The following is a 26,594-nucleotide window of genomic DNA, read 5'->3' as shown; positions in this document are numbered from 1 at the left end:
AGTCTGTGTAATGCCCTTTTTAGGATAGGAGCAGGAGTGCTGCAGACAGTGCGAGGCAGAATATATTTGCACAGGGGAGTGGGCTGTGTAGAACCTGGATTTTCATGCAGTTTTCAGGTTCTCTTTAAGAGGGCCACTGCATGTAAGTCCTGCTTAATCAGAGGTCCTGGTGTAACTGTGCAGGACACTCCTCATCATTCCAGGAAAATCAGGAGGTCTAACCTTTCAGAGGACAGAAAACAAACCAAACAGACTGGCTTTGGGGGTGTTTGGAAAAGACTCAGTTTATGTCTCGTTTTTCCACTGTCTTAACTTTGCTGTTCCTAGAGCCCTTTCAGGACCACCAAGGGATTGTATTGATCCCTGAAGTGGAGCCTGGGACTCTGCATTTGTAGTCTGAGGTCACTACTGTGTGGCGGTAAGCAAACAAACTATAGTGCTCAAGTAGCTTGTTGATTGCTAGACAGATCAGATGACAGTTGAAGTCCTGGCTAGCACCATAAGAGGATTTATATCTGACCAAGGGCAACAGGACGTTTCACATACAAACTGGTACCAGGGTGACCCTTAAAGAAAGCTAGGCTGGAATGATAGGAAGGAAGGCAGCTTCATGATTTCCGTTTGATATCAGAGAAATGCTTTGGGCTCAAAAGAGACACTTTCCCTCTTAGTCCCCCTGGCAACGCCCTCCTAGGACATAGTTTTACACAGCCCAAGCTAACTTAAATTTTTTTCTGTAGCTGAGTTACAACTGGTAATCCAGGCCTTTGGGAGTTAATAGACAAGAGGATCAGAAGTTCAAGGTCCCAAGCTACACTAGACTCAAAAACAAACAAACACACCTCCCACAAACAAATGAAACATCAAATTTATAATAAATCTGAGGTGTTTCTGGCAGTGCTTGCCCATGTGTTGTTGTGCAGCCCCACTATAGCCTCGATCTGAACACACAGCATGCACATTGCACTGTAGTGCCCGCCTTGCTAACACTCAGAATAGAGCGTAGTTACAAACTGCTTCTTTTACTGTTTAGTTTCTACTTTTATGGCATAATATTTTTCTATCCCCAGTGCAGGATTATAAAATATTATGGGTTATAATAGGATGTTTGATTTTAAAAATTGCTATATGGTTTGCTATATGTGTACAGTTATCTACATACATATGTATTTACATACATATATAGATAGATAACTATACACACATAGTTTATATATAGTTCTATATACTTGTATATCTGTAAATATATAATATATAGTATATATTTAAGTACATTTTGACTTAGAGTCAAGCCAGAGTTTGCAAAATTTTCTGAAATGTCTTAAGCACACTGTTTGTACTGCACGTTTACATGAGGTGATGTTCTCAGCATTGATAGTCTGAGGTCAGAATCTATCAACTCTGTAAAGCATTAAAGGTGCGTATGCCCCACACTAGCAATATTCAGTATTCACAATAGCAATATTCAGTAGATAAGCACATTCATCTTAGATTTGCTTTCATTTTCAATAAAGGCTGTAGTTATACATGTACTAAAGAATTATTCTAAAATAAATTCTCTTGTGATTTACTGTTAGTGTTTGCTTTTTTTGAAGTTGTTAAGAATGTGATTGATTTTCAAATTAAACAATATATTAGCAAGTAGAATTTCAATGTAAGGTAAACTGGGACTATTGCCTTATATTGTAAAAATGAGCCCAAAAGCTCATGATTTAGAAACAAAAACATTTTTCTTGCAAATGACATTCTTCTCTTTCATTTCCTTTAGTTGACCAGATATACCATCTGGCATCTCCAGCCTCTCCGCCAAACTACATGTACAACCCCATCAAGACACTGAAGACTAATACAATTGGAACACTAAATATGCTGGGTCAGTAAGTTGTCCATTTTTATTTTTTACTTTTCTCTCCTCTTTGTGGAAATATTTGAGAGATTTCAAAAGTGCACAGTAATGGTAACTCCCGCCCATAATGCATATTTCAAGACTCCTGTGATTCCTTAAAATCATATTGTACCAAATCCTGTAATGTCTTTAGCATCTTAAGTCAGCACTTGAACCCTGTGTACTTAGCTTTTATACCACTAGAGGTAGTATGTCTCTCTTTTTCCTTTACTCCAATATAAAATTCAATCTTAGTATAGATCTTTTCACCCTCAGCATTATTATTTTCCTTTCTTGAGTTGATAACACCTACTTTTTTTCTGAAGAAAGCATTTCCTGGCTTCTCGTTGACTTGAGTCACAGAGAATCACCACTCTTAGGCCTTTGGGATATTAATACATTCTTAACTTAAACATGATTCTTTTAATGCTATCACAGTCAGTCCTTAATATGGACAGTGACTAACAAGTGTTTAGTATATACCACAAGAAAATGTCTGACAAAGGGACAAATGGGTAATTCATACCATGGACAGGATAAAGCAGGAAGTATGTTCTTTAGAACAGTGCACAGATACCAACTATTTTGATGAATTTTTTTTAATTTATGATTTTTGGATTGATATTGAGTATGTATATTGTTAATTGAAACATGCTGAGTTCTATGGTTGGCTAGTCTGCTGTGGAGGTGTTTGCAGCCTCCTCCACCTCTCTGTGGGTCCTGGTCAGTAGTTTCACAGCATGGCTTTTTAATTTAACATGGGGACAACGGCACCTTTCTTTCCTGAATTGCAGTATTCTATGGCTCTTCTATGCCTCTTGTCAGTTCCCAGGGAGTTGGACAGGTACTTAGTTCAATGCCAGCTTGTTTTTCTTATCTTTGTCTCTGAAGCTGGTCACCAGTGTCTAGGAATTAGGAGATGAGCAGAGGAGTGCTGATGACCCTGGCCCAGGAACGGGCAGTATGGCCTTGCACCTAGGAGGGTTCATTGATAACCCCCAGAAGGCCTGAGGGGATATGGCACCTGTGTGGAAGTTTTGGAGACTGAGTTTTTGCTCAGACTAACCTGAGGATTCACATTAAAATTAGGTGAAAGGAGAAGTATGAAGAAAGGCGGCCACATGCAGAGTCGCATACTGCATGCCCTAGAAGTAGATTGTGTGTCTGGGGATGATGTTTAGTTTAGACTTATTCGTGTTTCGGTGATTTGCAAAATAGAAGGAAGAAGCCACACTTTAATGTTGTGTGGGGAAAAATAGGACTTAATAGAAATGTTTAAAACAGGTTGTATGGATAGATCTGTACTGTACTACTCTAATCTTAATTTAGGCAAAGCATGAACTAAGGGCTGGAGGTTGGTTTCAAGTCTCATGCGCTGACTCTTTTGGAGAATTTCTTAGCTAAGATTTGCAGGGAAATAGAAGCAGTGTGGTATAACTAGACAAGTGAAAAGGTCTATGAGGAGCAGAGCAAGATTCCCCAGCATTTGCTTTGGGCACACTGGAGACCTAGGGAAGCCTGTGGTTTAGTGCAGAGCCCTGAGAACTAGAGAATACTGACCTTTCCAGCCTTGACCTTTGTCTTAGAATTTGTATTTCTGTGATGAAACACCATGACCAAAAGCTAGTTGGGAAGGAAAGTTTTCATTTGACTTATTCAGGAACTCAAATAGAACAAGAATCTAGCGCCATGGGCTGAGGGAGAGGCTATGGAGGGGTGCTGCTTATTGGCTTGCTCCTCATGGCTTATTTAGCCTGCTTTCTTATAGATTCCACAATCATCAGCCCAGGGCTGGCACCATCCACAATGGACTGGACCCCACCCGTCAATCAGTAAGACAATCTGACTGGAGTGATGATTGGGTCAGCATCACGGTGCCATTGTGGCATCTATCTAGTTGTGCCATTGGGTGCTGTGTGGAGGCGAGAGAGCAGGATTTCTCCTTTGTGCATTTGAATTTGTATATACATTTATCTCAAAATCAAAAGGATTTAAAACAAACAAACAAACAAACAAACAAAAAAACCAAAGCAAAACAGCAACAATAAAAAACTCCTTGGGATTTTTCATTGCAGCTACTCTGTAAGACTACACAGTGCTACACCATACAATCTGGGACATAGGTGTCCAGGAGGTAGCCTGCAAATTCCATCTGATAAAACCTCAAGATGGCATTTTCTTGTTAAACACATGGGAGTGGGCAGTCTCTGTTCTCAGCCTTCAGAGCAGCCTGCTCTCACTCTGTGATTCCTTCCTTTCAGTTTGTTAGTGAAAGGTGCTGCCATCCAGTGTCTGTCACATGCTGGTGAAGCTGCCTATAATTGAGCTACCCCAGCCCATTTGTCTCATCTCCCCTCCCCCGGTTTCATTCTTGCCATTCATCTTGGAGGCTTCCTTCCCTATCTGCTCAGACACTCAATCCCTGGCTCTCTCCCACTGTTGCCCTTCAGCCTACCTCCCTAGCACTGGCCTCAGGCCATGGATACCTATTCTGTCCCACTTGGCTGTACTTCTTGGGCAGCAGTGTGGACTTTTGTTCCATGTCAGGGCCATATCCTTTCATTGTCCTGGTGTGTAGTAGTGGAGTACATGGAGTATATCAGAGTTAAGTAAAGGCGATGGCTTTCTCCTCTGTGTTGGAAGTCTGGAGGACTTTCCATGTGTGCCTGACCCCACACTTAGTAATGATCAAGTTGTTCTACATGTGGGTATTAAGTGTAGGAAAGTGGTTTGGGGCAGGATTGGGCATTATAGTGGCTACATTCTAGAAGGTGCCTGTGTATGGAACCTGGAAGACAGAAGAAGGATACAGGCCAGGAGGATATGCAGAAGAGGTGACAGGTGTACCATTTGAGAAGGCAAGATGAGAAGCAGTTGAGAGGGGTTATCTTGCTAGTTAACCTGTCAGTGTGGTTACTTAATAAAATATAGGGAAGACTCAAAAGATGATTCAGAGGAAACAGTATTCCAAATATAACAGGATTGGTGTGCATATGAACTCATAGAGACTGCGACAGCGTGGACAGGGCCTACACAGGTTTAATATAGACAGGGTCCCAGCACTGAGCTCCCACCCCAGCCAGGAAGCTAACTGACATCTGCTTGCAAAGGGAAAATTACTTTTCTCCAAAGGGTTCTCACTGGATATATTAACCACATTTAATGGTAGACGCAAAGCCTTGCAGAGGTCAACACAAAATTAACTCAGTGGTATTTTTGTAGACTTTTTGTTTAATATTTTGCTTAGGCATTCTATGTTTTACATGTCTTTTGCTTATGTATTATTACCTATTTTCTGTTCATATTGGGTTTGTTTTTGTGTGAATATCTGTGATTTTTCTTTTTTAGATTCTGGTTTGTTTGCACTTTGTTTGCTTGCTTTATTTTTTTAAAGATATAGAGAAACAGTTGGATGGATAGGAAGGGTGGGGAGGAGCTGGGGGAGTTGGGGGAAGGGAACTGTGATGAGAATGTATTACATGAATAAAAGTTGTTTTTCAATTAAAAAAATCATATGAGATAGCATTTTGGGGGCATAGAGTCTGTGTAAAGCACCTTGGAAACACACTGTGCTCAACAGAATCTAGCTCTGGCCCTGTTTGCAGCTACCACGTCTTACTTAAATACTGCTCATTTGAAGGGTTCATTTACAGTTTTCTTGTTGGTGCTTTTTTTCCCCCCACATGTTCCATGGCAGATGCACTAGGAGTAGATAATTTGGTAGATACTAAGGCACCTTCAGGACGAAAACATTGCTTAAATTAGCCACACACACAAATGTGCCTGCCTGTGTAAACTGACAGTTTCCCTTATGATTTACACTTTCTACAGGACTGGCAAAGCGCGTGGGTGCCCGTCTGCTCCTGGCCTCCACTTCCGAGGTGTATGGAGGTGAGTGGTGGAGCGCCCGAAAGAAGCCCACCAACCAATGGGACTGTTTTTATCCTGTCTAAGGCAAGAGGGAACCAGAGTTCAGGGTTCCACTTAGAGGGCCCAGCCTGTTGACATAGCCTCTGTTTTACTGATACTCTGAGGCCTGGGTCAGGTCAGCTGTCCAATAAAGATGAGGTTTTTGTGATTTCCATAGAGTGACTTTTTCCTATTTGCTCTGAAAGTATCTCAGAGATTACCAACATGCAGTTGCTTTTGTCCTGTTGCTGGCGCAGTTAGTTCTTCAGCGAGAGCAGTGAATATGGTGACATGAAAGCTAGTGAAGTGCTCATTTCCTCACCGGTCACGGAACGATTGCTGAAAGACCCAGGAAAGACAGTGACAGTCAAGTTCAGCTCACAGTTTACCTGCCTACCTCTACCACGGTCCCTCCTGAGCTATTCAGTATCCAGGAACTTGGAGTGGATTTTTAATTCATGTTGGTTCATACACAGTTCAAAAAACAGCTGGCTGCAGGGTATGGATAAACCTCCTTGCTAGTATAGTGAGGAACCAGACCCTGACATGATGTGCTTTATTTCTCTTTTTATATTATTCTTCTGGACAAGGGAAATGAGGATGCTAAGATGTAAAATTGGAAGAGACCATTTTTGAAGTTTGCCAAGTAGGAAAACAACATAGCAACACAAATTATATAGAAAGTAGTTGTAACAGCCATGAAAGTGTAACACATCCTCCTCTTCTTTGAGGTTCTTGGCAATTAAAAGGGCAAAGCAGGTGCCCTAACCCCGACCCTGTTCACTATCCAAAAGGCACAGAGACAGCTTTCCTTCCTTATCAGCATGTATCTGTATTTGGTAAAAGCTGTTGTCTTTAGGAGTTTTAAGTAATGAGGGTGGTGCGATTCCTGTGGTTTGGCACTTTCTGCATGAGTGCTGCTAGAAGAACATTTGGTTTTTGTGAAGCATCTGCCTTCCCTTGCAGCATCACAGAATGCTTATGAGGAGGGTAAGGATTGGAAAACTTTTTCTTGTTTTATTTTGTCTTTTGAAACTGAATGCAGCACAGGTTGGGCTCCAGTTTGCTGTATAGCCTAGCTTGGCTTCCACTTGTAATCCCCTGCCTCAGCCTTCCAAGTTCTGAGACTATAGATTCTCACTGACACACCTAACTTTGGAAATATTTTTTACTAGACCTTTATGTATGTGGACACATACAGACGCTCACTGATAAAAGCATGAACACATACAGGTATTCCATGTGTGGGTAGGTGCACATGTATTTTTAATGGGCAGAGAATAACTTTGGAGTCTGGTTCACCTATGTCTACAGAGCACTAAGGAGGGTAGGGCAACTGGCCAGCAGATCCTGGGAATCTACCAGTCTTTGCCTCCCAGTGCTGACGTTACAAACTGGGTACCACTGTACTGAGCCTTTTTTTCTTTTTTAGCTGGTTCTGGGGATAGAACTTAGGTCCTTGTGATTGCAAAGTGATTACTTTATGTAATCACCTTTTCAATCCTGGCCCCTTACTTCGGTAGCGCCCCCCACCTTCTCCCCCACCCCAACACAACTCCATGGTTTTCTGAAGTAATTTTGTGAAGGAGATTTTTGAGAAGCTTGGCTCCCTGGGCATTCCAGCCCAGAATGGTGCCAAGACTGAATTGCTTATGCTTGGCTTTCTTCTGTGCCAGAAATCATGACTGTCTCTTTCGGGATCTGACCTGTCAGAAGCTAGGAAAAAGCCTGATCTTGATCATATCTTTGTGGATGTAAATCATTAATATTTTTTTTTTTAGGGAGTCTTGCCTTAGACCTCTTCTCTCATGTGTAATTTCCCTCTTACTGGGGGAATTATCAGTCACAGGCCTTACTGGCACGATACACAACTGCAAAGTTCTTGAGGGTTTGACTGGCTAAGATGCATGTGCCAAGGGTCCACCCATATATCTTTCCGTTCCCTTATCCATACAAGTCTGGTATCAAACCATGTGCCAAATAAATTGGCTGTAAATTTATAACACAGAGTTGTTATATGTTTTTATCCACATTTCTTGGGATAGATTTATATATTTTATAGTGTGGTTGGACACATACATATATGTACAGAGAGGACCAGGCGCCCTGGAACTTAGGAAGGAGGGGCACCGAGCTCTGAGCTTCCCTCACTGGCATTTCTCTCTGTTTTTAAATGTTTACCTAAGTCCATCATAAATAAACATTGTTTCTGGTAATGAGCTGAGAGCCAGCTGGGGGATATAAATTAAGTCTTAACTTTCTCCTGCTTACTCATAGATCCCGAGGTCCACCCTCAAAGTGAGGACTACTGGGGCCACGTGAATCCCATAGGACCCCGAGCCTGCTATGATGAGGGCAAACGTGTTGCAGAGACCATGTGCTATGCCTACATGAAGCAGGTATTGTTGCATACCACAGAGCACTGTACACAGATGAGTACATTTACTGTATAGGAATAAACCTCAGGGCTTGACACCTACCAGTGGGTGTTTGCTGTTACAGATGAATGGTATTGCCAGCCATTTCTTCATTTCTTATTTTCAAAATGATATGAGCTCGTTTCCAGTGCTGTGAGAGGGCCAGGAACAGCATGCTTCACTGCTGGCGTATCGTCCACCAGCAGCCCATGTCTGCCTCTTTTTCCAAAGCCTCCAAGTTGGTGTGGTTCATTTTTAGCATTTATTTAATATGTGTATGTGTGTACTTGTGTGCCTGAGTATGGATGCCTTACATGTTTGTGGAGGTATTGGGAACTTGTAGATCACCTGGGTCTTTGGTAGCCAGCTTGCTCCAGGAATCCTGTTTCCTCCTGCTGTGTGCTAGGATTACAGGTGGGTGGGCTGCCATGCTCCTCTGGTTTTTATGTTGGGCCAACGGCTCTGGACTTTATCCTTGTACAGCATACACTTTACCTAGCCACCTCCCTAGCCATGATAGATTTTAAAAATCATACTCTTTGTCATCCATATTGTGTTTTATATATTTCCCTGTTTTCTTCATGCTTTATTATTCATTGCTACACTGGGTGCTTCCATTGTGCATGCTTCATCTTGTGCATCATTTCACCCACAGACCAAGAGGCCAGAGTTCACACACTGGCTCTGCCATACATGGCATGAGTTGGAGATGGATGAGCACTCAGTTCTTACCCCTGGTATGGGCTTGTAGCTTTAGGCTGTTGCCTTAGGGGGTGTAGTAGAAGGCAGGTTGTTTGGACAGAAGAAAGCCCTGTCTTGTTCCATTTTTCACACTGAATGTGTTTGTGCTTAGGACAAGCACTTTGTGGTCCTCAGGAACTTGTTTTCTTTGTTCATTCTTTGTTTGTTTATTTCTTCTTTCTTTTTCTTTAATTGAAGCAGGACATGTAGAAAAATAACCATGGGCATAGAATGCACTTTTAGGATAGCTGTGTATAGATGTGCTGTCCACCCTGGGAGTAGTGTTGTCAGGCCCACATCTAGCCTGTGGGAAAGGGAGGACAGCAGTATGGGCATACTCTTGGCCCCTATTTGTTGCAGACTATCAGTCATTCTTTTACGTGGATGATAGTACAGCATGAAGCTAAAGTTCCCTTTTTATGATCGGCCTAGAACACTTAACTTCCTTAGTTTTTTAATGCAAAATAACTTATGTGGATATCATTCTCTAGATTTCTTTGCTGTTTCTCAGACCTGTATTCTTACAGATCTAGCATAAGTTGTGGTGTGAGCCTCCAGCTTTCTATCCCTATTCTCCCTGTTGTAAATAGTAGGCTCCCACAGAGGGGTATGTTGCTGTCACTCTAGCTCTACCTCCTGATTCTTTGAGCACTTACTCTAAGCATGTAAGGTAACCTCTTTAGAAAAGGTAACCCTTAGGACCTAATTATCAAGCCCCCTGCCTTGCTGGGCACCATGGTGTCCTGCCTGTCAGGATATGCTACTGGCTAGAGATGACATAGTACATGGGGCCACATACTTCAGTGTTGTTGAGGCTGAGTCTATTTAGTCTTCTCTCATTCTACCTAGCATTCTTGGGGTAACTATTAGTTGCCTGCTGTTGAGATAAGAGAGTGGGCTTCAAACTTGTTCCCAGGTCCCTGACTCCTAAGTGGAGCTTGAGCTACCTATATACAACATGCTCTATCCTGCTGTCTTGATAGGCTGCTGTGGATAAGTGTCTTCGTTAGAGTTTTACTGCTGTGAACATATACCATGACTGAGGTACTCTTACAAGGACAACATTTAACTAGAACTTACAGGTTCAGAAATTCAGGCATTATTATCCAGGTGGGAACACTGCAGGCAGGCATGGTGCAGGAGAAGCTGATTTTTCTACATCTTCATCTGAAGGGCACTGGGAGAAGACTGGCTCCCACATGGTTAGGAGGAGGGTCTTATTGCCCACCCGCACAGTAACACGCTTCCTCCAACAAGGCCACACCTCCTATTGTGCCACTCCCTGGGCCAAGCCATAATCAAGTCACCACAATAAGGAAGTAGCCAGCGAGGTGGCATTGCTGTGACTCTACGGCAGTACCCAGAATAGCAGCCCATGTGGTGTTACTCTAGGTATCAGTTGTTCCCTAGCCAGAGCTTAGTACCATGTCACTACATGGTAGCATCAATTTTGAGTTCTAAATATAAAGCCTTTTCTAGTAGTTTTAGAGAAAAATATTTTAGTTGTTAGGATTTATGCTTTAGAATGTCCTGAGCCATGTTTATATTAGCAGAGTATTGATTTGGATATTTTATTAACTACAGCTTTTTACATACAAGAATACATCCTTTTGTTAATGATTATCTTTTTTCGGGGCTGTACGTGGTGTGTAAATAAATCTAATGTAAGGAATAGAAATGTAAACAAGATAAATAGAAGTCTGACTTGCCTCTTTTATTAAATAAAATGTTGCCTTTTAACAATTTTCTTTTAAGATTCTTATAATTAGTGAAATACCCAAATATATTTAATATAAATTTTTATTTCATTACACATCTTTTTTTAAAGATTTATTTATGTATCATATGTAAGTACACTGTAGCTGTCTTCAAACACTCTAGAAGAGGGAGTCAGATCTTGTTACAGATGGTTGTAAGCCATCACGTGGTTGCTGGGATTTGAAATCAGGACCTTCGGAAGAGCAGTCAGTGCTTCACTGCTGAGCCATCTCTCCAGCCCCCATTGCACATCTTTTAATGGAGATCCAAGGGCAAGCAGAGCATCCTTCATGAATAGTTTGACTTTGTCAGAGAGGAGGTAGGCTGCTGCTTCTGTGTGCCTGTGGGCATGGAGACTTTATAATGGTGGAGCTGCCGGGGGCTGTTAGTCAGAGCTTAGGGTACATTTGCACCCCTAGCCCCCTGTGGGTGTACCTCTAAAGTCATGGCCCACCCACTTTCTGAACTGAGTCTGCATAGCAGGCTACCATTCATAAAACCACAGATCAACAGAGCAGAAAGACAATTCAGAAGTCAGAAGTCACCCGAGGCCTTGAGGGCATATTTATTTTTTTGGCATTGTCATACTTTACAAAAAGAGTAGTCTATGTATATGAAACTAGAGGGCCTGGTGTATTTGCTGGCCCTGGCCTTATTCCCAGGGCATCTGCTGCCCACATCCTTCTGCCCCACGTAGGTATCTGCAGTGTGATACTTGCTCCCTGCTCTCTTTGCAGTTAGTAAGTAGGGAGATTTGCTCCCTGCTTATTAATGCACTAGTCCCTATTATTTTTGAGGGGGATACGCTTCAACCCTCAGGGGATGTCTGACTGAAAGTTCAGAAATCTATATATGTTATGCTTTTTCTAAACATGTATAACTGTTAAAGTTTAATTTATAAATTAGGCATAGTAAAATATTATTTGCAGTTACAAAACAGACCAATTGTAGTGATAATGCTGTGGTGAAGCTCACAGGCATGTACTGCCTCCTAACATCTCCCAATAAATGCGACACTCACACTTTCCGCTGACTGTAGGGAATAAAACTGTGGCTAGTGGATCCACTTCACTACAGTAGATGTGCTGAAGAGGATTGTCAGGGAACTACAAGCACATCTGCCATCCCACAGTCTTATGTGGCTTTCTGCCACCCTGCAGAATGAATGTGAGCATCACTCAGCCTAGGGAATTGCACTCCATAATGCAAGACCTCTGGTGTGTGAGAAGCATCAGAGAATGGGATGAGTCAACTTCCTGTCCCTATTGAGTCACACATTTTCAGGGTACAGGAAGAATTGGAAGTGTGGCAATCGGGCTGTCAGTATAACCCAGGCCTCTCCTGCAAGACAGGTCTCTGTGTAATGGAGGGTGACAGTTTTCTGCGTAGACCTGTTCCTCAGTCGGTACAGTGCTTCTCTGTCCTTTGAGGACTTCCCATCATTGAACAGTGATCAAAGTGCAGCATCTATGACTTAATAGAACACTGTTCAAGGCATAGCTTACATTTAAGAGCAGTCTTGATGGAGAGCCATTTTACTCTCTACTTCAGGACTTGAATATTATAAAAGAAGCAGTAGGATATCTGATGCTACCTAACCCTTGTGGGTGGTATACTAGTCCCAACCAGTTGCTCTTCCTGAAGCCTGTGAATCTTCTGCAGAGTTCTGTGAGATTCCACCATATAGTCCTGTTATTCTGGTGGGGCACAGATACTGAGCTGTAACATTGTACATGGTCACTGTTTTTTAAATTGGAAATAATTTTTTGAATAATATATTCTGATTATAGTTTCTCCTCCAACTCTTCCCAGGTCCTCCATGCCTTCTTTTTGTCATTAGAAAATAAAACAAACCAACCAGGTTTTTAAAAAAGAAAAAAAAAACAGAGTGAAAGCACAAGAAACACACACACACAGACACATATATATACATATACACATACATACTTACTCTCACATACACACATATACACACACTCATATACACACACACATACATACATGCACAATACATACACATAGAAAAAAACAAAACCACAAAATTGGAAACCATAACACACAAGCAAAAGACCAGTAAACCCTCCCCCAAGAAAAATGCCTAGATAAAGCAATATGAAACAAAAGTCTACAAAAATACCACTGAGTCATTTTGTGTTGGATGTCTGCTGCTGGGCTTGGTGCCTACCATGAAGTGTGGCTTATATATCCAGTGAGGCTCCATTGAAGAGAAGTAATTTTTCCTTTTGAAGTAGATGTCTATTGATGATAACTTCTTGATTAGGGGTGGGAGCTCATAGTTCCTTTGCTCTCTCAGTTCTAGGGCCCTGTCTGGCTTAAACCTGTGCAGGCCATGTGAATGCTGCCAGTCTCTTTGAGTTCATGTGTATGTCAGTCCTGTTGTGTCTGAAGGACACTCTAATTGTTACAGTATTTCCATCTATTCTTCCACATAGCTCCCTGATCCCTGAGGGGGAGGTATTAGACAAAGTATCATTTAGGACTGCATTTTCCAAGGTCTCTCAGTGTCTGCACACTGTCCAGTTGTGGGTCTCCCTGTTATTTACCATCTACTGCAAGAAGCAGCTTCACTGATGATGGTTGAGAAAGGATTGTATGTCATTACTCATTTCATTGCTATGTTTCGTTAACAGAACAACAGTGTTTGGTTTCTCTCTAGACCCCTATCCTATCCAATCTCAGGTTCTTGGCCACCTGAGCACTGTCAGGCATAGGTTTTATCTCTGAATCCACTGTTGGTTGCTCCCACAATATTTGTGTCACTATTGTACCAATTTATGTTGGTAGATCATCATTGTAGATCTCAGAGTTTGTAGCTAGGTAGTTAGCATGATCAAGAGACGAAGGTCGGATACATCTATCCTTCACTGAGGGTTCAGTATCAGTTATGAAATAAAAGTACAGCAGTATTGTTGCATGTGCTAAGTTTTTTAAACACTCTTTCCTTGAGCCGTACAGTATGTAGCTTTGTGTGGGGGTGGGGTGGGAGCACTTCTGTTGTAATAGGTACTGAAATCATCTAGAGCTGACATGTGTAATTGTGAAGGTTTTTGAACATCAGATTTTCTATCCCAGAGGTACTGGCTACCAAAAGATACCTATTTGTCTTGGGCTCAGAACTATGACATGGTCAGTTTTTAAAGTGGTATCACTGTTTTGTAATTCCTTTGACAGCAGAATGGACATTGTTATCCCCACTTCAAACATCAGAATCATAGGTCTTAGAAAATTCAGTATAACTGGAGTCTGCTGGGATGAACCTGGAGTGTTAACACTGTGCTCATGAGCTTGTGCTCTCTGCATGGGGGTTCACACTAATCTCTCTCCTCTTAACTTTCTATTGGTTTTATGCTGACCTTACTTACAGTTGCTGAGATGTTCTTGTTCTCAGGGCTCAGAGTCTTGGGTGAATGACTCAGGGTTCCTGTGAAGAATAGAGCACACAGTGACATGAAGCTGTGGCTATGAATGAATCACTAATTACTTTGCATGCTGAGTCCCCAGACCACAGCATGATGGAAACTCAGCATTGTAGTAGGTAGCAGGGCTTGGCTATGCAGATTGATGTCACATGATCTAGAACATATGGATGTGCTTAGATCCTTCAAAGTTTGGCTCTGCTTTCAATAACAACATACTGCCCTAGTGGGCACTTTCCCAATTTTCATCCTGTCCCTTTTTCCAAGATTGGTGTGGGAACTAGCCCAAATGCCACCATAAATAGCTTGTTGATGCCTCTTGGCTATACCTTTACTATCCCGCTGTGAGGGTAGAGGATGAGTGTCAAATGAACTGTACATGATAAGTCAGTGTTGCCTTTGTGTCAGGGCATAGGTTTGCTGACACTATGAAGAATGAGCTGGGCATACTAATTCCAGAAGATGCCAGCATTTAAGAAGAGAACAGATCTCAGCTGAAAGGAGATTTAGTTTTATGTCTTTCCATGTAGCTAATCTTGGTGGGATATCTGGACTCAAGAGTGCCCATTGGGAAGCCATGAGACTGCTGTGAGCAGAGGCAGGAGTGCTGGCTATACCTCCTTCAGGAGTTCATGTGGCCTCTTAATTTTTAGTTCATTAGTGGTTTCAGGTCCATCAGCAAACTTTCTCATTTATATGTTGGTCAGTAATGTTTACAGAGGTCAGTCAATGCAAAGCTATGCTTTGGCATGCTGTTGCTGAGAATGGGGGAACAAGAGGGTAAAAGCATCTGAGATGACCTTTCCTCTGCTGGGCATGCCTGTTTGAGTAGAATTGCTGAGGTTTTCCAGTCTCTTCAGAGAGTAAAACCATATCCTCTTCTGATTCTTTGTCTCATCAATTAAATGCAAGTGGAAACTTTTGAGTTATCTTCTATTGAGAGCCGCATCTCTGTTCTTCCCTCTCTTCTCCTCTTTAATACATTATCTTCTGACATCCCCAGGGGATGGGTTATGAAATCTATGGTGGATTCCTGGAACTACAGACTAGTCTATGCTTGTTGGATTCTATAGCTGCCTGCAGCTATTATGAAGTGGGTTGCTGGAACAGAAGCTGAGGGATGGATAGGGAAGGGGAGAAAAGAAAAAGGGCTAAGACAATATTCACTGATCAAAGCCGGAAACTTTAATGGTGCTAGACCTTTTAACAGTTTGGGCAAACCCTTCCTCCCAGACTCCAGGCTGAGTTCTGGTGGAAGTTGTCTAGCTTTTCTTGGAGATCCTCATCTTGACCACTCCAGCAGCTGGGTGGGTCACCTGCTTAATTCAGGAATTCCTAGACCTGGAGGAACAGTGAACTTAACCTTTACTTGGAGCACTCCACCCTAGGTGGAGCAGGATCCTGGCTTTCTGGGAGAAGTTAACCTTGACCATAGTCAAGTACACTCTTAGCACTCCACCCAAGGATAAAAATTCCTGCTTTAACCTACTTCCCTATTATATCCTAACGTTGTCCTTGACCAGAGTCAAACTCAAACCATGTGCATGACTGTTCCAATATGGCTCTGTACATATGCTGTTTAAATTAATGTCTTTTCCATCTTAACCAGATATTTGGCATGCATCACAGCCATAACTTGAAGTGTATAACAAGCAAATGTATGTTTTCTGTCACCACTTTCACAGATAGAAGACTCTCTAATTTTTGGGCATGACCACGCATGGGAAAATAGCCATCTGAAACAATTTGTATAAAGTTTCCCCTCACAGCTCTCTCATAGCTTCTCCACCAGAGAGTGTCCATACTACTGGCCTTTCCATAGTGAAATCTGAGGCAGCTTTGGCTTTGATGTAGCTCTGCATTACCAAGTTGCTTTATCTTGAGCACATTACAGAATCAGAGCAGAAGTCTTTTCGTTTGAAAGCAGAAAGCAGCCGTTCTCCATCCTTGCAAGGCACTAGAAATGCAGAAGAGGGCTACACTCTGCAGAGAAACGAATCAATCTCATATTCTTTCTCTCTGTTCCAGGAAGGCGTGGAAGTGCGGGTGGCAAGGATCTTCAACACCTTTGGGCCACGAATGCACATGAATGATGGGCGGGTGGTCAGCAACTTCATCTTACAAGCACTACAAGGGGAGCCACTCACAGTGAGTATTGCCCAGAGGCTGCCTGTAACCTTTCTTCACACCAGGAAACAAAGTGTCACTTTCTTCAGGAACTTGATGTTTCAGGAGTTGACATATCATTTCCATGTGTATCTCTGCTACCTTCATGAAAAGAGGAGAAGTATGTGGGTAGAACACAGTGCAGGAATAGCCTTACAGTGAACCTTGGGTCCTGTTTCATTCACCTTGTATTCCAGGGCTACCTGTGCCAGCTCGCCTGCTTGAACCTTCCCCGTGGATCCCTAATGGCCCAAGCTTGCTTTCCTCTTCTAAGTGGTGGTCATACCTGTCTTCTCTTTCAATATTATTTATGGACTGCACCAGCTCTTCCTGGTGGCCTGGCTCTGCACCCACCCTGCCACCATAGTGTCCTATCTTCGAAGTGGTTCCTTTCTTGTTCTTTAGTCATGTTCTTTCAGCTTGTCCCAGAGCCAACCTTCTGAAGAGGAGAAACCCAAAGATCCCTCATTTCAGGGACAGCAAATGCCACAGACCTTTCCCTAGGTTCCTACCCAACCCACTCCTCAGACTGATTCCTTCATCTCCTGTCTTGCCTGTTCTAGGAGTGTTTTCCTGGGCATTCTCTCTATCCTCTGTAGACAGTACTAACTGGACCACTGTTTATGAAGGCACCATTGAATTCTACTAACTATGTAGTTTTGTTCTCATTTCACTTGGTACCAGTGCAATACTAAATTTCCAGGTGCCCAGCACGACATTAACCCTGGAAACCAGGACCTTTGTTCCTTCTATTCATAGCTATTTCTCTGGCCCCAGCACATAGGCAATATAAGATAAATATTAATTAATGATCAAGTAATGTGGTGGCTGCTCTTTGTTGCAGTAAGTGAAAAATAACTGGGAGGTTAGATAGAAAAGCCAGGAGTTTTCACTGTGACTTCTAGGTGAGCCTGCCCTTCATAGCCTCTCTTGCTGCATCTGGCTTCTACCCAGAGTTCTCAGTTACTCTCAGCCAGCTCAGAGTAAAAGCATTCAAAAATCTGGTGTCTGTGACAACATGGACAGACGTCGTTTTCCTAGATGGAGAATGTTCATGACTTACATACAAATTCTAAACCATTTCACAAAAGGAACTTTGCCATCCTGAAGTGTGGTATGTGGAGTGCTTTGAAACCAATCCCCATGGAAACTGAGGGATGACTATACTTGGAGTTCAGATGATCTCTGTTGGGAAGGGAGAGATTCCTCAAAGCTTTTCAGCCACCATGCACAGTGACTTACCCAGGGTCAGAGCTACCTTGTTTGAAGAGAAAACTGTTAACGGCTTTTAAAGAAAAAACGTTTCAATTTATTGCCTTCTTAGCTGCTTCAGGGGCCCCATATTAAGGAGGAAAGCAAGTCTACTGGCAGCCTCAAGAACACACAAATTGTTGGCACAGGTCATGTCTCATGTGCTGTCTTTAGGCCCAGCAGAGATGTAGGGAGAGATCACTGGGCACCATCCGAAAGCCTGCCAGACTTCCCTCTCTCCTAGCCACCCAGGCAGAAAGCCCACTGAGGCAGTTAGAGTGTTTTAAGGGCTCTTATTTGTTTGTTTGTTCCAAAGAATTCTATTGCCCATCAAGGACCTGATGAACTGCTTGAACTGCTTGTGCTTTTCTCTTGGGTAGAAATAATTTCTTTCCTTTGTCAGGTGGTTCTCTCTAGAAGTCAGCAGGGTGGAGTGGGGAGAAGTGTGCCCGAGACCAAGCACAACTTTGAGCATAGATGGCAAGTGGAAACTCACAGCCAAGGAGCAGGGAGTCAGTGGATAGAAAAAAGAAAGAGGAAGAAACATTTGGAGAAGGTCTGATGGAACTGATCTAACAGGATTCTTGCTAAAGGAGGCTAAATGGCCCCACAGCTTTGAAGGGTTAGAAAGAGGTGAGAAACAGAGGCAGATATGAGGGTCGGATTCTCTAAGCAGGGCTTTTTGTTGACTTCTGTGAGAAATACCCAACTACGACAAGAGACTGACTTGGTTTAGCAGAGGCTGTCATAGCTTCAGTACTTAATGCACATTGTCGAGGACAGTGCTGTGCATTCAGACAGCTCCCATTGGTATTCTTGCTGCCCCCTACTCACTGAACATCTTGGTGACTCTTAAGTCACCATATTGCTGTGACCTGAACATAGACAGCACTTAATCTCCTGAGAACAAATGAATCTTCAGAATCTCCTTCAATCTCTCTCATCTTGTAAAATGCAGCTAGAGGAACCACATAGACACCAGAGTGCAATGCTATACAGACTCATGAGTATAACTGAGTACCTATTCTGCCTGGCCTGTGGACAAGGTATAGCTTCTGCCCTTGAGGCAGGCAGGCTGGCAGGTAGGCAGCAGGCAGGCTGGCAGGCAGGAAGGCAGGCTGGCAGGCAGGTAGGCAGGCAGGCAGCAGGCAGGTGGGCAGCAGGCAGGCAGCAGGCAGGCAGGCAGGCAGCAGGCAAGCACACACTCAGGCAGGCAGGAGGCGGGCAGGAGGCGGGCAGCAGGCAGGCAGGCTGGCAGGCGTGTCTGTGAGCCAAGAGAGCACATCCACTCTCATCATCAAAGCAGTAAGTGCTTTTCAAGGCTCTGTCCTCATTGCTCCTTTGGTGAGATTTGCTCCTGCAGTTTCTATATCCTGTCAGCAAACATCTCCATATGCAGCGCTGAGGCCTTTTATCCTCAAGTAGAACCTAAAAACAAACATATCTGAGCTAGGCAAGCATGGTCAGAGTTGAGACAAAGCAAGAAGGATTTTTAATTGAGTCGTGACAGCATGACAGTCTGGGCGTATCAGCTATGCTTCCTTCTGGGAAAATGTGCACTGGCTGTTAGAACCTTTAAATATTTTGTGTTGTTTTTTTTTTTTTCCTAAGGGACTTCTTCAGGCCCTTCACCTAATCCAAGAATAAGCTCCATAGTTGTTTTAACTGAGGCAGAACTAAGGACCACCCAGATCTGTGGATCCCATATTCCCATAGCTACCACCTCATCCTACAGTGCCCCTGAAGCCCTAAAATGCTTGGAACAGAAATTTCTCATAATTTTTATTCAACATATAAAACTTAAGACAGAGAGCAGTACATTCGGAGGCCGGCCACAGGGAGGCTTGCTCTGGTGAGTCCTTCTGACGCTGCAGAGCAGAGGATCCATCCAGAGGCCCCTGGCAGGAGCCTTCTGGTCTCCACCTCTGGATCAGGAGCAGCCTGGTTCACATGCCCCGTCCCCAAGCAGTGCAGAGGGCCAGTGGTGCATCTGGAGGCCGGCTGCAGGGAGGCAGCTTGCACGGGTGAGTCCTGCATTGACAACAAGACCAACTAAGACATCTAGATGGCAAAAGGCAAACGTAGTAACATTACTAACAGAAATCAAGGCAATATGTCAGCATCTGAACCCAATTCTCCAACAACAGCAAGTCCTGAATACCCCAACACACCAGAAAAACAAGATTTAGATTTAAAATCATTGGTCATGATGCAGTTACAAGAACACATGAAGGACATAAATAATCTCTTAAAGAAATTCAGGAGAAAAATGATCAAAAGCTAGAACCCCTTACAAGGGAAACACAAAAATCACTTAAAGAAATACAGGAGAATATGGGTAAAACAAAAATAGTAGCCAATAAGGAGGAAATGCAAAAATCACTTAAAGAAATACAGGAGAACTTTGAACAACAGGCAGAAGTCATGAAAGAGGAAACACAAAAATCTCTTAAAGAACTACAGGAAAAAAAAAAAAAGCAAGTGAAAGAACTGAGCAAAACTATCCAGGATCTAAAAACAGAAGTAGAAACACCTAAGAAATCACAAAGGGAGACAACTTTGGAGCTAGAAAACCTTGGGAAGAAATCAGGGACCATAGATGCAAATATCAACAACAGAATACAAGAGATAGAAGAAAGAATCTCAGATGCCGAAGATACCATAGAAACCATGGACTAAACGATCAAAGAAAATGCAAAATGCAAAAAGGTTGTAACCCAAAACATTGAGGAAATCCAGGACACAATGAGAAGGCCAAACCTAAGGATTCTAGGCATAGATGAGAGCCAACATTTACAACTTAAAGGGCCAGCAAATATCTTCAATAAAATTATGGAAGAAAACTTCCCTAACCTGAAAAGAGAGATGCCCATGAATATACAAGAAGCCTACAGAACTCCAAACAGACGGGACCAGAACAGAAATACATCCCTTCACATAATAATCAAAACCCCAATTGTACTAAACAAAGAAAGAATATTAAAGGGAATAAGAGAAAGAGGTCAAGTAACATATAAAGGAAGACCTATCAGAATCACACCAGACTTCTCACCAGAGACTATGAAAGCTAGAAGATCCTGGGCAGATCTCATGCAGACTCTAAGGGAACACAAATGCCAGCCAAAACTACTATACCCAGCAAAACTCTCAATCACCATAGATGGAGAAACCAAGATATTCCATGACAAAACCAAGTTTACCCAATATCTTTCCACAAACCCAGCCCTACAAAGCATAATAGGAGGAAAACACCAATACAAGGAGGGAAACTTCATCCTGGAAAATGCAAGATAGTAACCTTCTTTCATCAAACCCAAAAGAAGATAACCAATCAAATATAAAAGATAACATCAAAAATGACAGGAAGTAATAATCACTATTCCTTAATATCTCTTAACATCAATGGACTCAATTCCCCAATAAAAAGACATAGACTAACAGACTGGATAGGGAAACAGGACCCTACATTTTGCTGCATACAGGAAACACACCTCAGTGTCAAAGACAAGCACTACCTTAGATAAAAGGCTGGAAGACAATTTTACAAGCAAATGGTCTCAGAAAACAAGCCGGAGTAGCCATTCTGATGTCAGATAAAATTGACTTTCAACCTAAGGTCATCAAAAGAGACACTGAGGGAAACTTCTTGCTAGTCAAAGGGAAAACACACCAAGAAGAACTCTCAATCTTGAACATCTATGCTCCAAATGCAAAAGCACCTTCATTCATAAAAGAAACTTTACTAAAGCTCAAAGCACACATTGCACCTAACACAATAATTGTGGGTGACTTCAACACTGCACTTTCCTCAATGGACCAATCAGGAAAACCGAAACTAAACAGGGACACAGTGAAACTAATTGAAGCATTGGACCAATTAGATTTAACATATATATATATATATATATATATATATATATAGAACATTTCACCCTAAATGAAAAGAATATGCCTTTTTCTCAGCACCTCATGGTACCTTCTTCAAAATCGACCATATAATTGGTCACAAGACAGACCTCAACAAATATAAGAAGATTGAACTAATCCCATACCTCCTATCAGATCACTATGGAGTAAAAGTGGTCTTCAATAGCAACAAAAACAACAGAAAGCCCACATACACATGGAAACTGAACAATACTCAATGATACCTTGGTCAAGGAAGAAATAAAGAAAGAAATCAAAGACTTTTTAGAATTTAATGAAAATGAAGATGTAACATACCCAAATCTATGGGACACAATGAAAGCAGTGCTAAGAGGAAAACTCATAGCCCTGAGTGCCTTCAAAAAGAAATTGGAGAGTGCATACACTAACAGCTTAATGACACACCTGAAAGCCCTGGAGCAAAAAGAAGCGAATTCACCCAGGAGGAGTAGAAGACAGGAAACTCACCAAACTCAGGGCTGAAATCAATCAAGTTGAAACTAAGAGAACCATACAAAGAATCAACAAAACCAGGAGCTGGTTCTTTGAGAAAATCAACAAGATAGATAAACCCTTAGCCAGATTAACCAAAGGGCAAAGAGACAGTATCCAGATTAACAAAATTAGAAATGAAAAGGGAGATACAACAACACAAACTGAGGAAATTCAAAAAAGTCATCAGATCTTACTACCTATCCTCAACACAACTGGAGAATCTGGAGGAAATGGACAATTTCCTAGACAGATACCAAACACCAAAATTAAATCAAGATCAAATAGATCATCTAAACAGTCCCATAACCCCTAAAGAAATAAAAGGGGTGATAGAAAGTCTCCCAACCAAAAAAAGCACAAGACCAGATGGCTTCAGTGCAGAATTCTATCAGACCTTCAAAGAAGGCCTAATGCCAGTACTCTTCAAACTATTCCACAAAATAGAAACAGAAGGAACACTACCCAACTCATTCTACGAAGCCACAATTACGCTGATACTAAAACCACACAAAGATCCAACAAAAAAAGAGAACTTCAGGCCAATTTTCCTTATGAATATCGATGCAAAAATAATAAAATTCTTGCCAACCTAATCCAAGAACACATAAAAATGATCATCCACCATGATCAAGTGGGCTTCATCCCACGGATGCAGGGATGGTTCAATATAAGGAAATCCATCAATGCAATCCACTACATAAACAAAATCAAAGAAAAAAACCATATGATCATTTCATTAGATGCTAAAAAAGCATTTGACAAAATTCAGCATCCTATCATGCTAAAAGTCTTGGAAAGAACAGGAATTCAAGGCCCATACCTAAACATAGTTAAAGCAATATACAGCAAACCAGTAGCCAATATCAAACTAAATGGAGAGAAACTTGGAGCAATCCCACCAAAATCAGGGACTAGACAAGGCTGCCCTCTCTCTCCTTATCGTTTCAATATAGTACTTGAAGTTCTAGCTAGAGCAATTAGAAAACATAAGGAGGTCAAAGGGATACAAATTGGAAAGGAAGAAGTAAAATTATCACTATTTGCAGATGACATGATAGTATACTTAAGTGACCCAAAAAAACTCCACCAGAGAACTCCTATAGCTGATAACTTCAGCAAAGTGGCAGGTTTTAAAATCAACTCAAGCAAATCAGTTGCCTTCCTATACTCAAAGGATAAGCAGGCTGAGAAAGCAGTTAGGGAAATGACACCCTTTACAATAGCCACAAATAATATGAAGTTTCTTGGTATGACTCTAACCAAACAAGTGTAAGATCTATACGACAAGAACTTCAGGTCTCTGAAGAAGGAAATCGAAGAAGACCTCAGAAAATGGAAAAATCTTCCATGCTCGTGGATTGGCAGGATTAATATAGTTAAAATGGCCATCTTGCCAAAAGCAATATACAGATTCAATGTAATCCCCATCAAAATCCCAACTCAGTTCTTCACAGAGTTAGAAAAAACAATTCTCAAATTCATCTGGAATAACAAAAAACCCAGGATAGCTAAAACTATCAACAGTAAAAGAACTTCTGGGGGAATTTGTATCCCAGACCTCAAGCAATACTACAGAGCAATAGTGTTAAAAAACTGCATGGTATTGGCACAGGGACCAGTGGAATAGAATTGAAGACCCAGAAATGAATCCACACACCTATGGTCACTTGATCTTCAACAAAGGAGCTGAAAACATCTAGTGGAAAAAAGATAGCCTTTTCAATAAATGGTGCTGGTTCAATTGGAGGTCAGCATGCAGAAGAATGCGAATTGATCCATTCTTATCTCCATGTACTAAACTTCACTCCAAGTGGATCAAGGACCTCCATGTAAAACCAGACACACTGAAACTAATAGAAAAGAAACTGGGGAAAACCTTTGAGGATATGGGCACAGGGGAAAAGTTCCTGAACAGAACACCAATAGCTTATGCTCTAAGATCACGAATTGACAAATGGGATCTCATAAAATTACAAAGTTTCTGTAAGGCAAAGGACCCAGTCAAAAGGACAAAACGGCAACCAACAAATTGGGAAAAGATCTTCACCAACCCTACATCCAATAGAGGGCTAATATCCAATATATACAAAGAACTCAAGTAGTTAGACCCCTAGGAACCAAATAACCCTATTAAAAATGGGGTACAGATCTAAACAAAGAATTTTCACCTAAAGAAATTAGGATGGCTGAGAAGCACCTTAAGAAATGTTCAACATCATTAGTCATTAGGGAAATGCAGATCAAAACAACCCTGAGATTTCACCTCATACCAGTCAGAATAGCTAAGGTTAAAAACTCAGGAGACAGCAGGTGTTGGCGAGGATGTGGAGAAAGACAAACACTCCTTCACTGCTGGTGGAATTGTAAGATGGTACATCCACTCTGGAAATCAGTCTGGCGCTTCCTAAGAAAACTGGACATGACGCTCCTGGAGGACCCTGCTATACCTCTCCTGGGCATATACCCAGAGGATTCCCCAGCATGCAATAAGGACACATGCTCCACTATGTCCATAGCAGCCTTATTTATAATAGCCAGAAGTTGGAAAGAACCCACATATCCCTCAATGAAGGAATGGATACAGAAAATGTGGTATATATACACAATGGAGTACTATTCAGCAATTAAAAACAATGAGTTCATGAATTTTTTAGGCAAATGGTTGGAACTGGAAAATATCCTAAGCGAGGTAACGCAATCACAAAAGAATACACATGGAATGCAATCATTGATAAGTGGATATTAATTAGCCCTGAAATGCTGAATACTGAAGACCCAATTAGCATATCAAATGATTCTCATGAAGAAGGAAGAAGAGGGCCCTAATCCTGGAAAGGCTTGATCCAGCATTGAACAGGAGGGAGTACCAGGATAGAGAAAAGGGAGGGGGAAAGATAGGAAAATGGATGGAGAGAAGAGGACTTGTGGGACATATGGGGAGGGGGGAACTGGGAAAGGGGAAAGCTTTTGGAATGTAAACAAAGAATATAGAAAATAAAAATATAAAAAAATAAAAATAAAAAAATAAAAATTAAGACAAACATGGACACGGTGGTGTAGCCACAATTCTGTCATGGAATTTTTGAAAGCATTCATATCTTCTAGCTCAGTGGTTCTCAGCATTAACCCAGAACCATCAACATCATATCAGAGGTCTTAGAAAGGTGAATTCTCAGTCTTGAACAAAGATCTTGCAGATCAGAAGTGAAATATCTATGTTAGTAAACCTGGGGACTTGGGGTCCTCCCTGGATGAGTACTATGTAGTTCTGAGCCTTGGCTACACCTTAGAATCATTCCAGGAGCTTGAAGAGTAGTAAGCTTTGTTCCCCCTACCCCCACATCAACTAAATCCAGCTGTGGCTGGTACTCAAGAATTGATATTTTTAGGGCAGTAGAAATACAGCTGTACAACCATAGGCTGAACCATTATGCAGACATACCTAGTCAGATAGGAAGGATTGGTAGCCTCACAAGAAATAGTTTATCCTACTCACCAGGACCACCTGCTTCCCATTATTAATTGGTTTTAACTGCTAATTTCTGTCATGGTAGAATTTTTATGAGTGTTTAAGCCCTCTGACTCAGTTCTTGGTTTAGAGGGACCAAGGCTGTTCTAAATCTGTACCTCTAACTCCTATCAGTCATCTAGCGGATCTTAGCTTGCTCTTAGCCACTTGCTAGAAGTCTCTTAGAGCCAGCTATATAAATACAAACAAGTTTGCCCCAACAAGTTTATCAACATATTTAGGCAGAATTCTATCACTTATTATAGGCATCCATGGTGGAGAGCTCCCACTAATATTCATCACATTATTCTATGTGTGAGGTGTGTCTGTGGCACAGAGTCCAGGATTGCAATTCCCAGGATCTTACATGCCTGACAAACAGTAAGACATGGATAGCAGCCAGTTCTTGGACACAGTCTTCTGAAAAATATCTTGATATATGTGTTCACACTCATATTAAGTATCAGAGCTGAAGTACAGAGTATAAGATGTGCTCAAGATTTTTTCATTTTCCTTAATAATTTAATTAAAATACAGTTATACAATATCCTTCCATTCCTGTCCCTCAACCCTTCCCGTATCCCCTGCCTCCAGTATTTCCTGTTCCCCTTTACTCCAGTTTAGATTTATGGACTCCTTTCCTTTGATTATGATTATTATTGTTATTATAATTATTATTGTTGTTATATACTCAAACATTTAAATATATAAATACATCTGCTGAGTCCATTCAGCGTTGTTTATGTGTATATGACTTAAGGGCTGACTTGGTATTAAATAACCAATTAAGGGGCCCATCCCTGGGGAAGACTAATCGTCCATCTCTGAGTAGTTGTTAGTTACCTGTAGTTCTTTTTCTAGGTTTGAAGCCCTGTTAACATGTTGTCATTGGGTCTTGTTCAGCAACCACATTGTTGCAGTACTGTGCTTCTTGTCATTTCTTGGAGACAGTCTCATCTCACAGCAGATTTCCTCTGACTCTCAAAAGTCTGCCCATCTTGTGTTCTATAATGTTCCCTGAGCCTTGGGTGGAGAAGTTATATTCTAGATGTATGTTGAGGATGAGTACTCCATGATCAGTTCTCTGTATTTTGGCCAGT

General features: G+C 41.8%; 1 protein-coding gene across 7 annotated transcripts in view; it reads left to right on the top strand.

The window, feature by feature from the left end:
- The window catches only part of Uxs1 (UDP-glucuronate decarboxylase 1), an 89,157-nt gene that overhangs the window by 49,117 nt on the left and 13,446 nt on the right, over window positions 1-26,594 (top strand). For all 7 annotated transcript variants that reach the window (XM_052193293.1, XM_052193291.1, XM_052193288.1 and 4 more), the window contains 4 exons: window positions 1,769-1,873; window positions 5,717-5,776; window positions 8,072-8,193; window positions 16,176-16,295. In XM_052193293.1, coding sequence (XP_052049253.1) covers window positions 1,769-1,873; window positions 5,717-5,776; window positions 8,072-8,193; window positions 16,176-16,295 — 407 coding nt within the window. The remainder of the gene's footprint in view (window positions 1-1,768; window positions 1,874-5,716; window positions 5,777-8,071; window positions 8,194-16,175; window positions 16,296-26,594) is intronic.

This window comes from Apodemus sylvaticus, chromosome 9 (genome assembly GCF_947179515.1).
Source record: "Apodemus sylvaticus chromosome 9, mApoSyl1.1, whole genome shotgun sequence".
In the NCBI taxonomy this organism is placed as follows: Eukaryota; Metazoa; Chordata; class Mammalia; order Rodentia; family Muridae; genus Apodemus; species Apodemus sylvaticus.
Note: the sequence above shows the minus strand (reverse complement) of the source record. Positions and strands in the feature narration are given on the sequence as shown.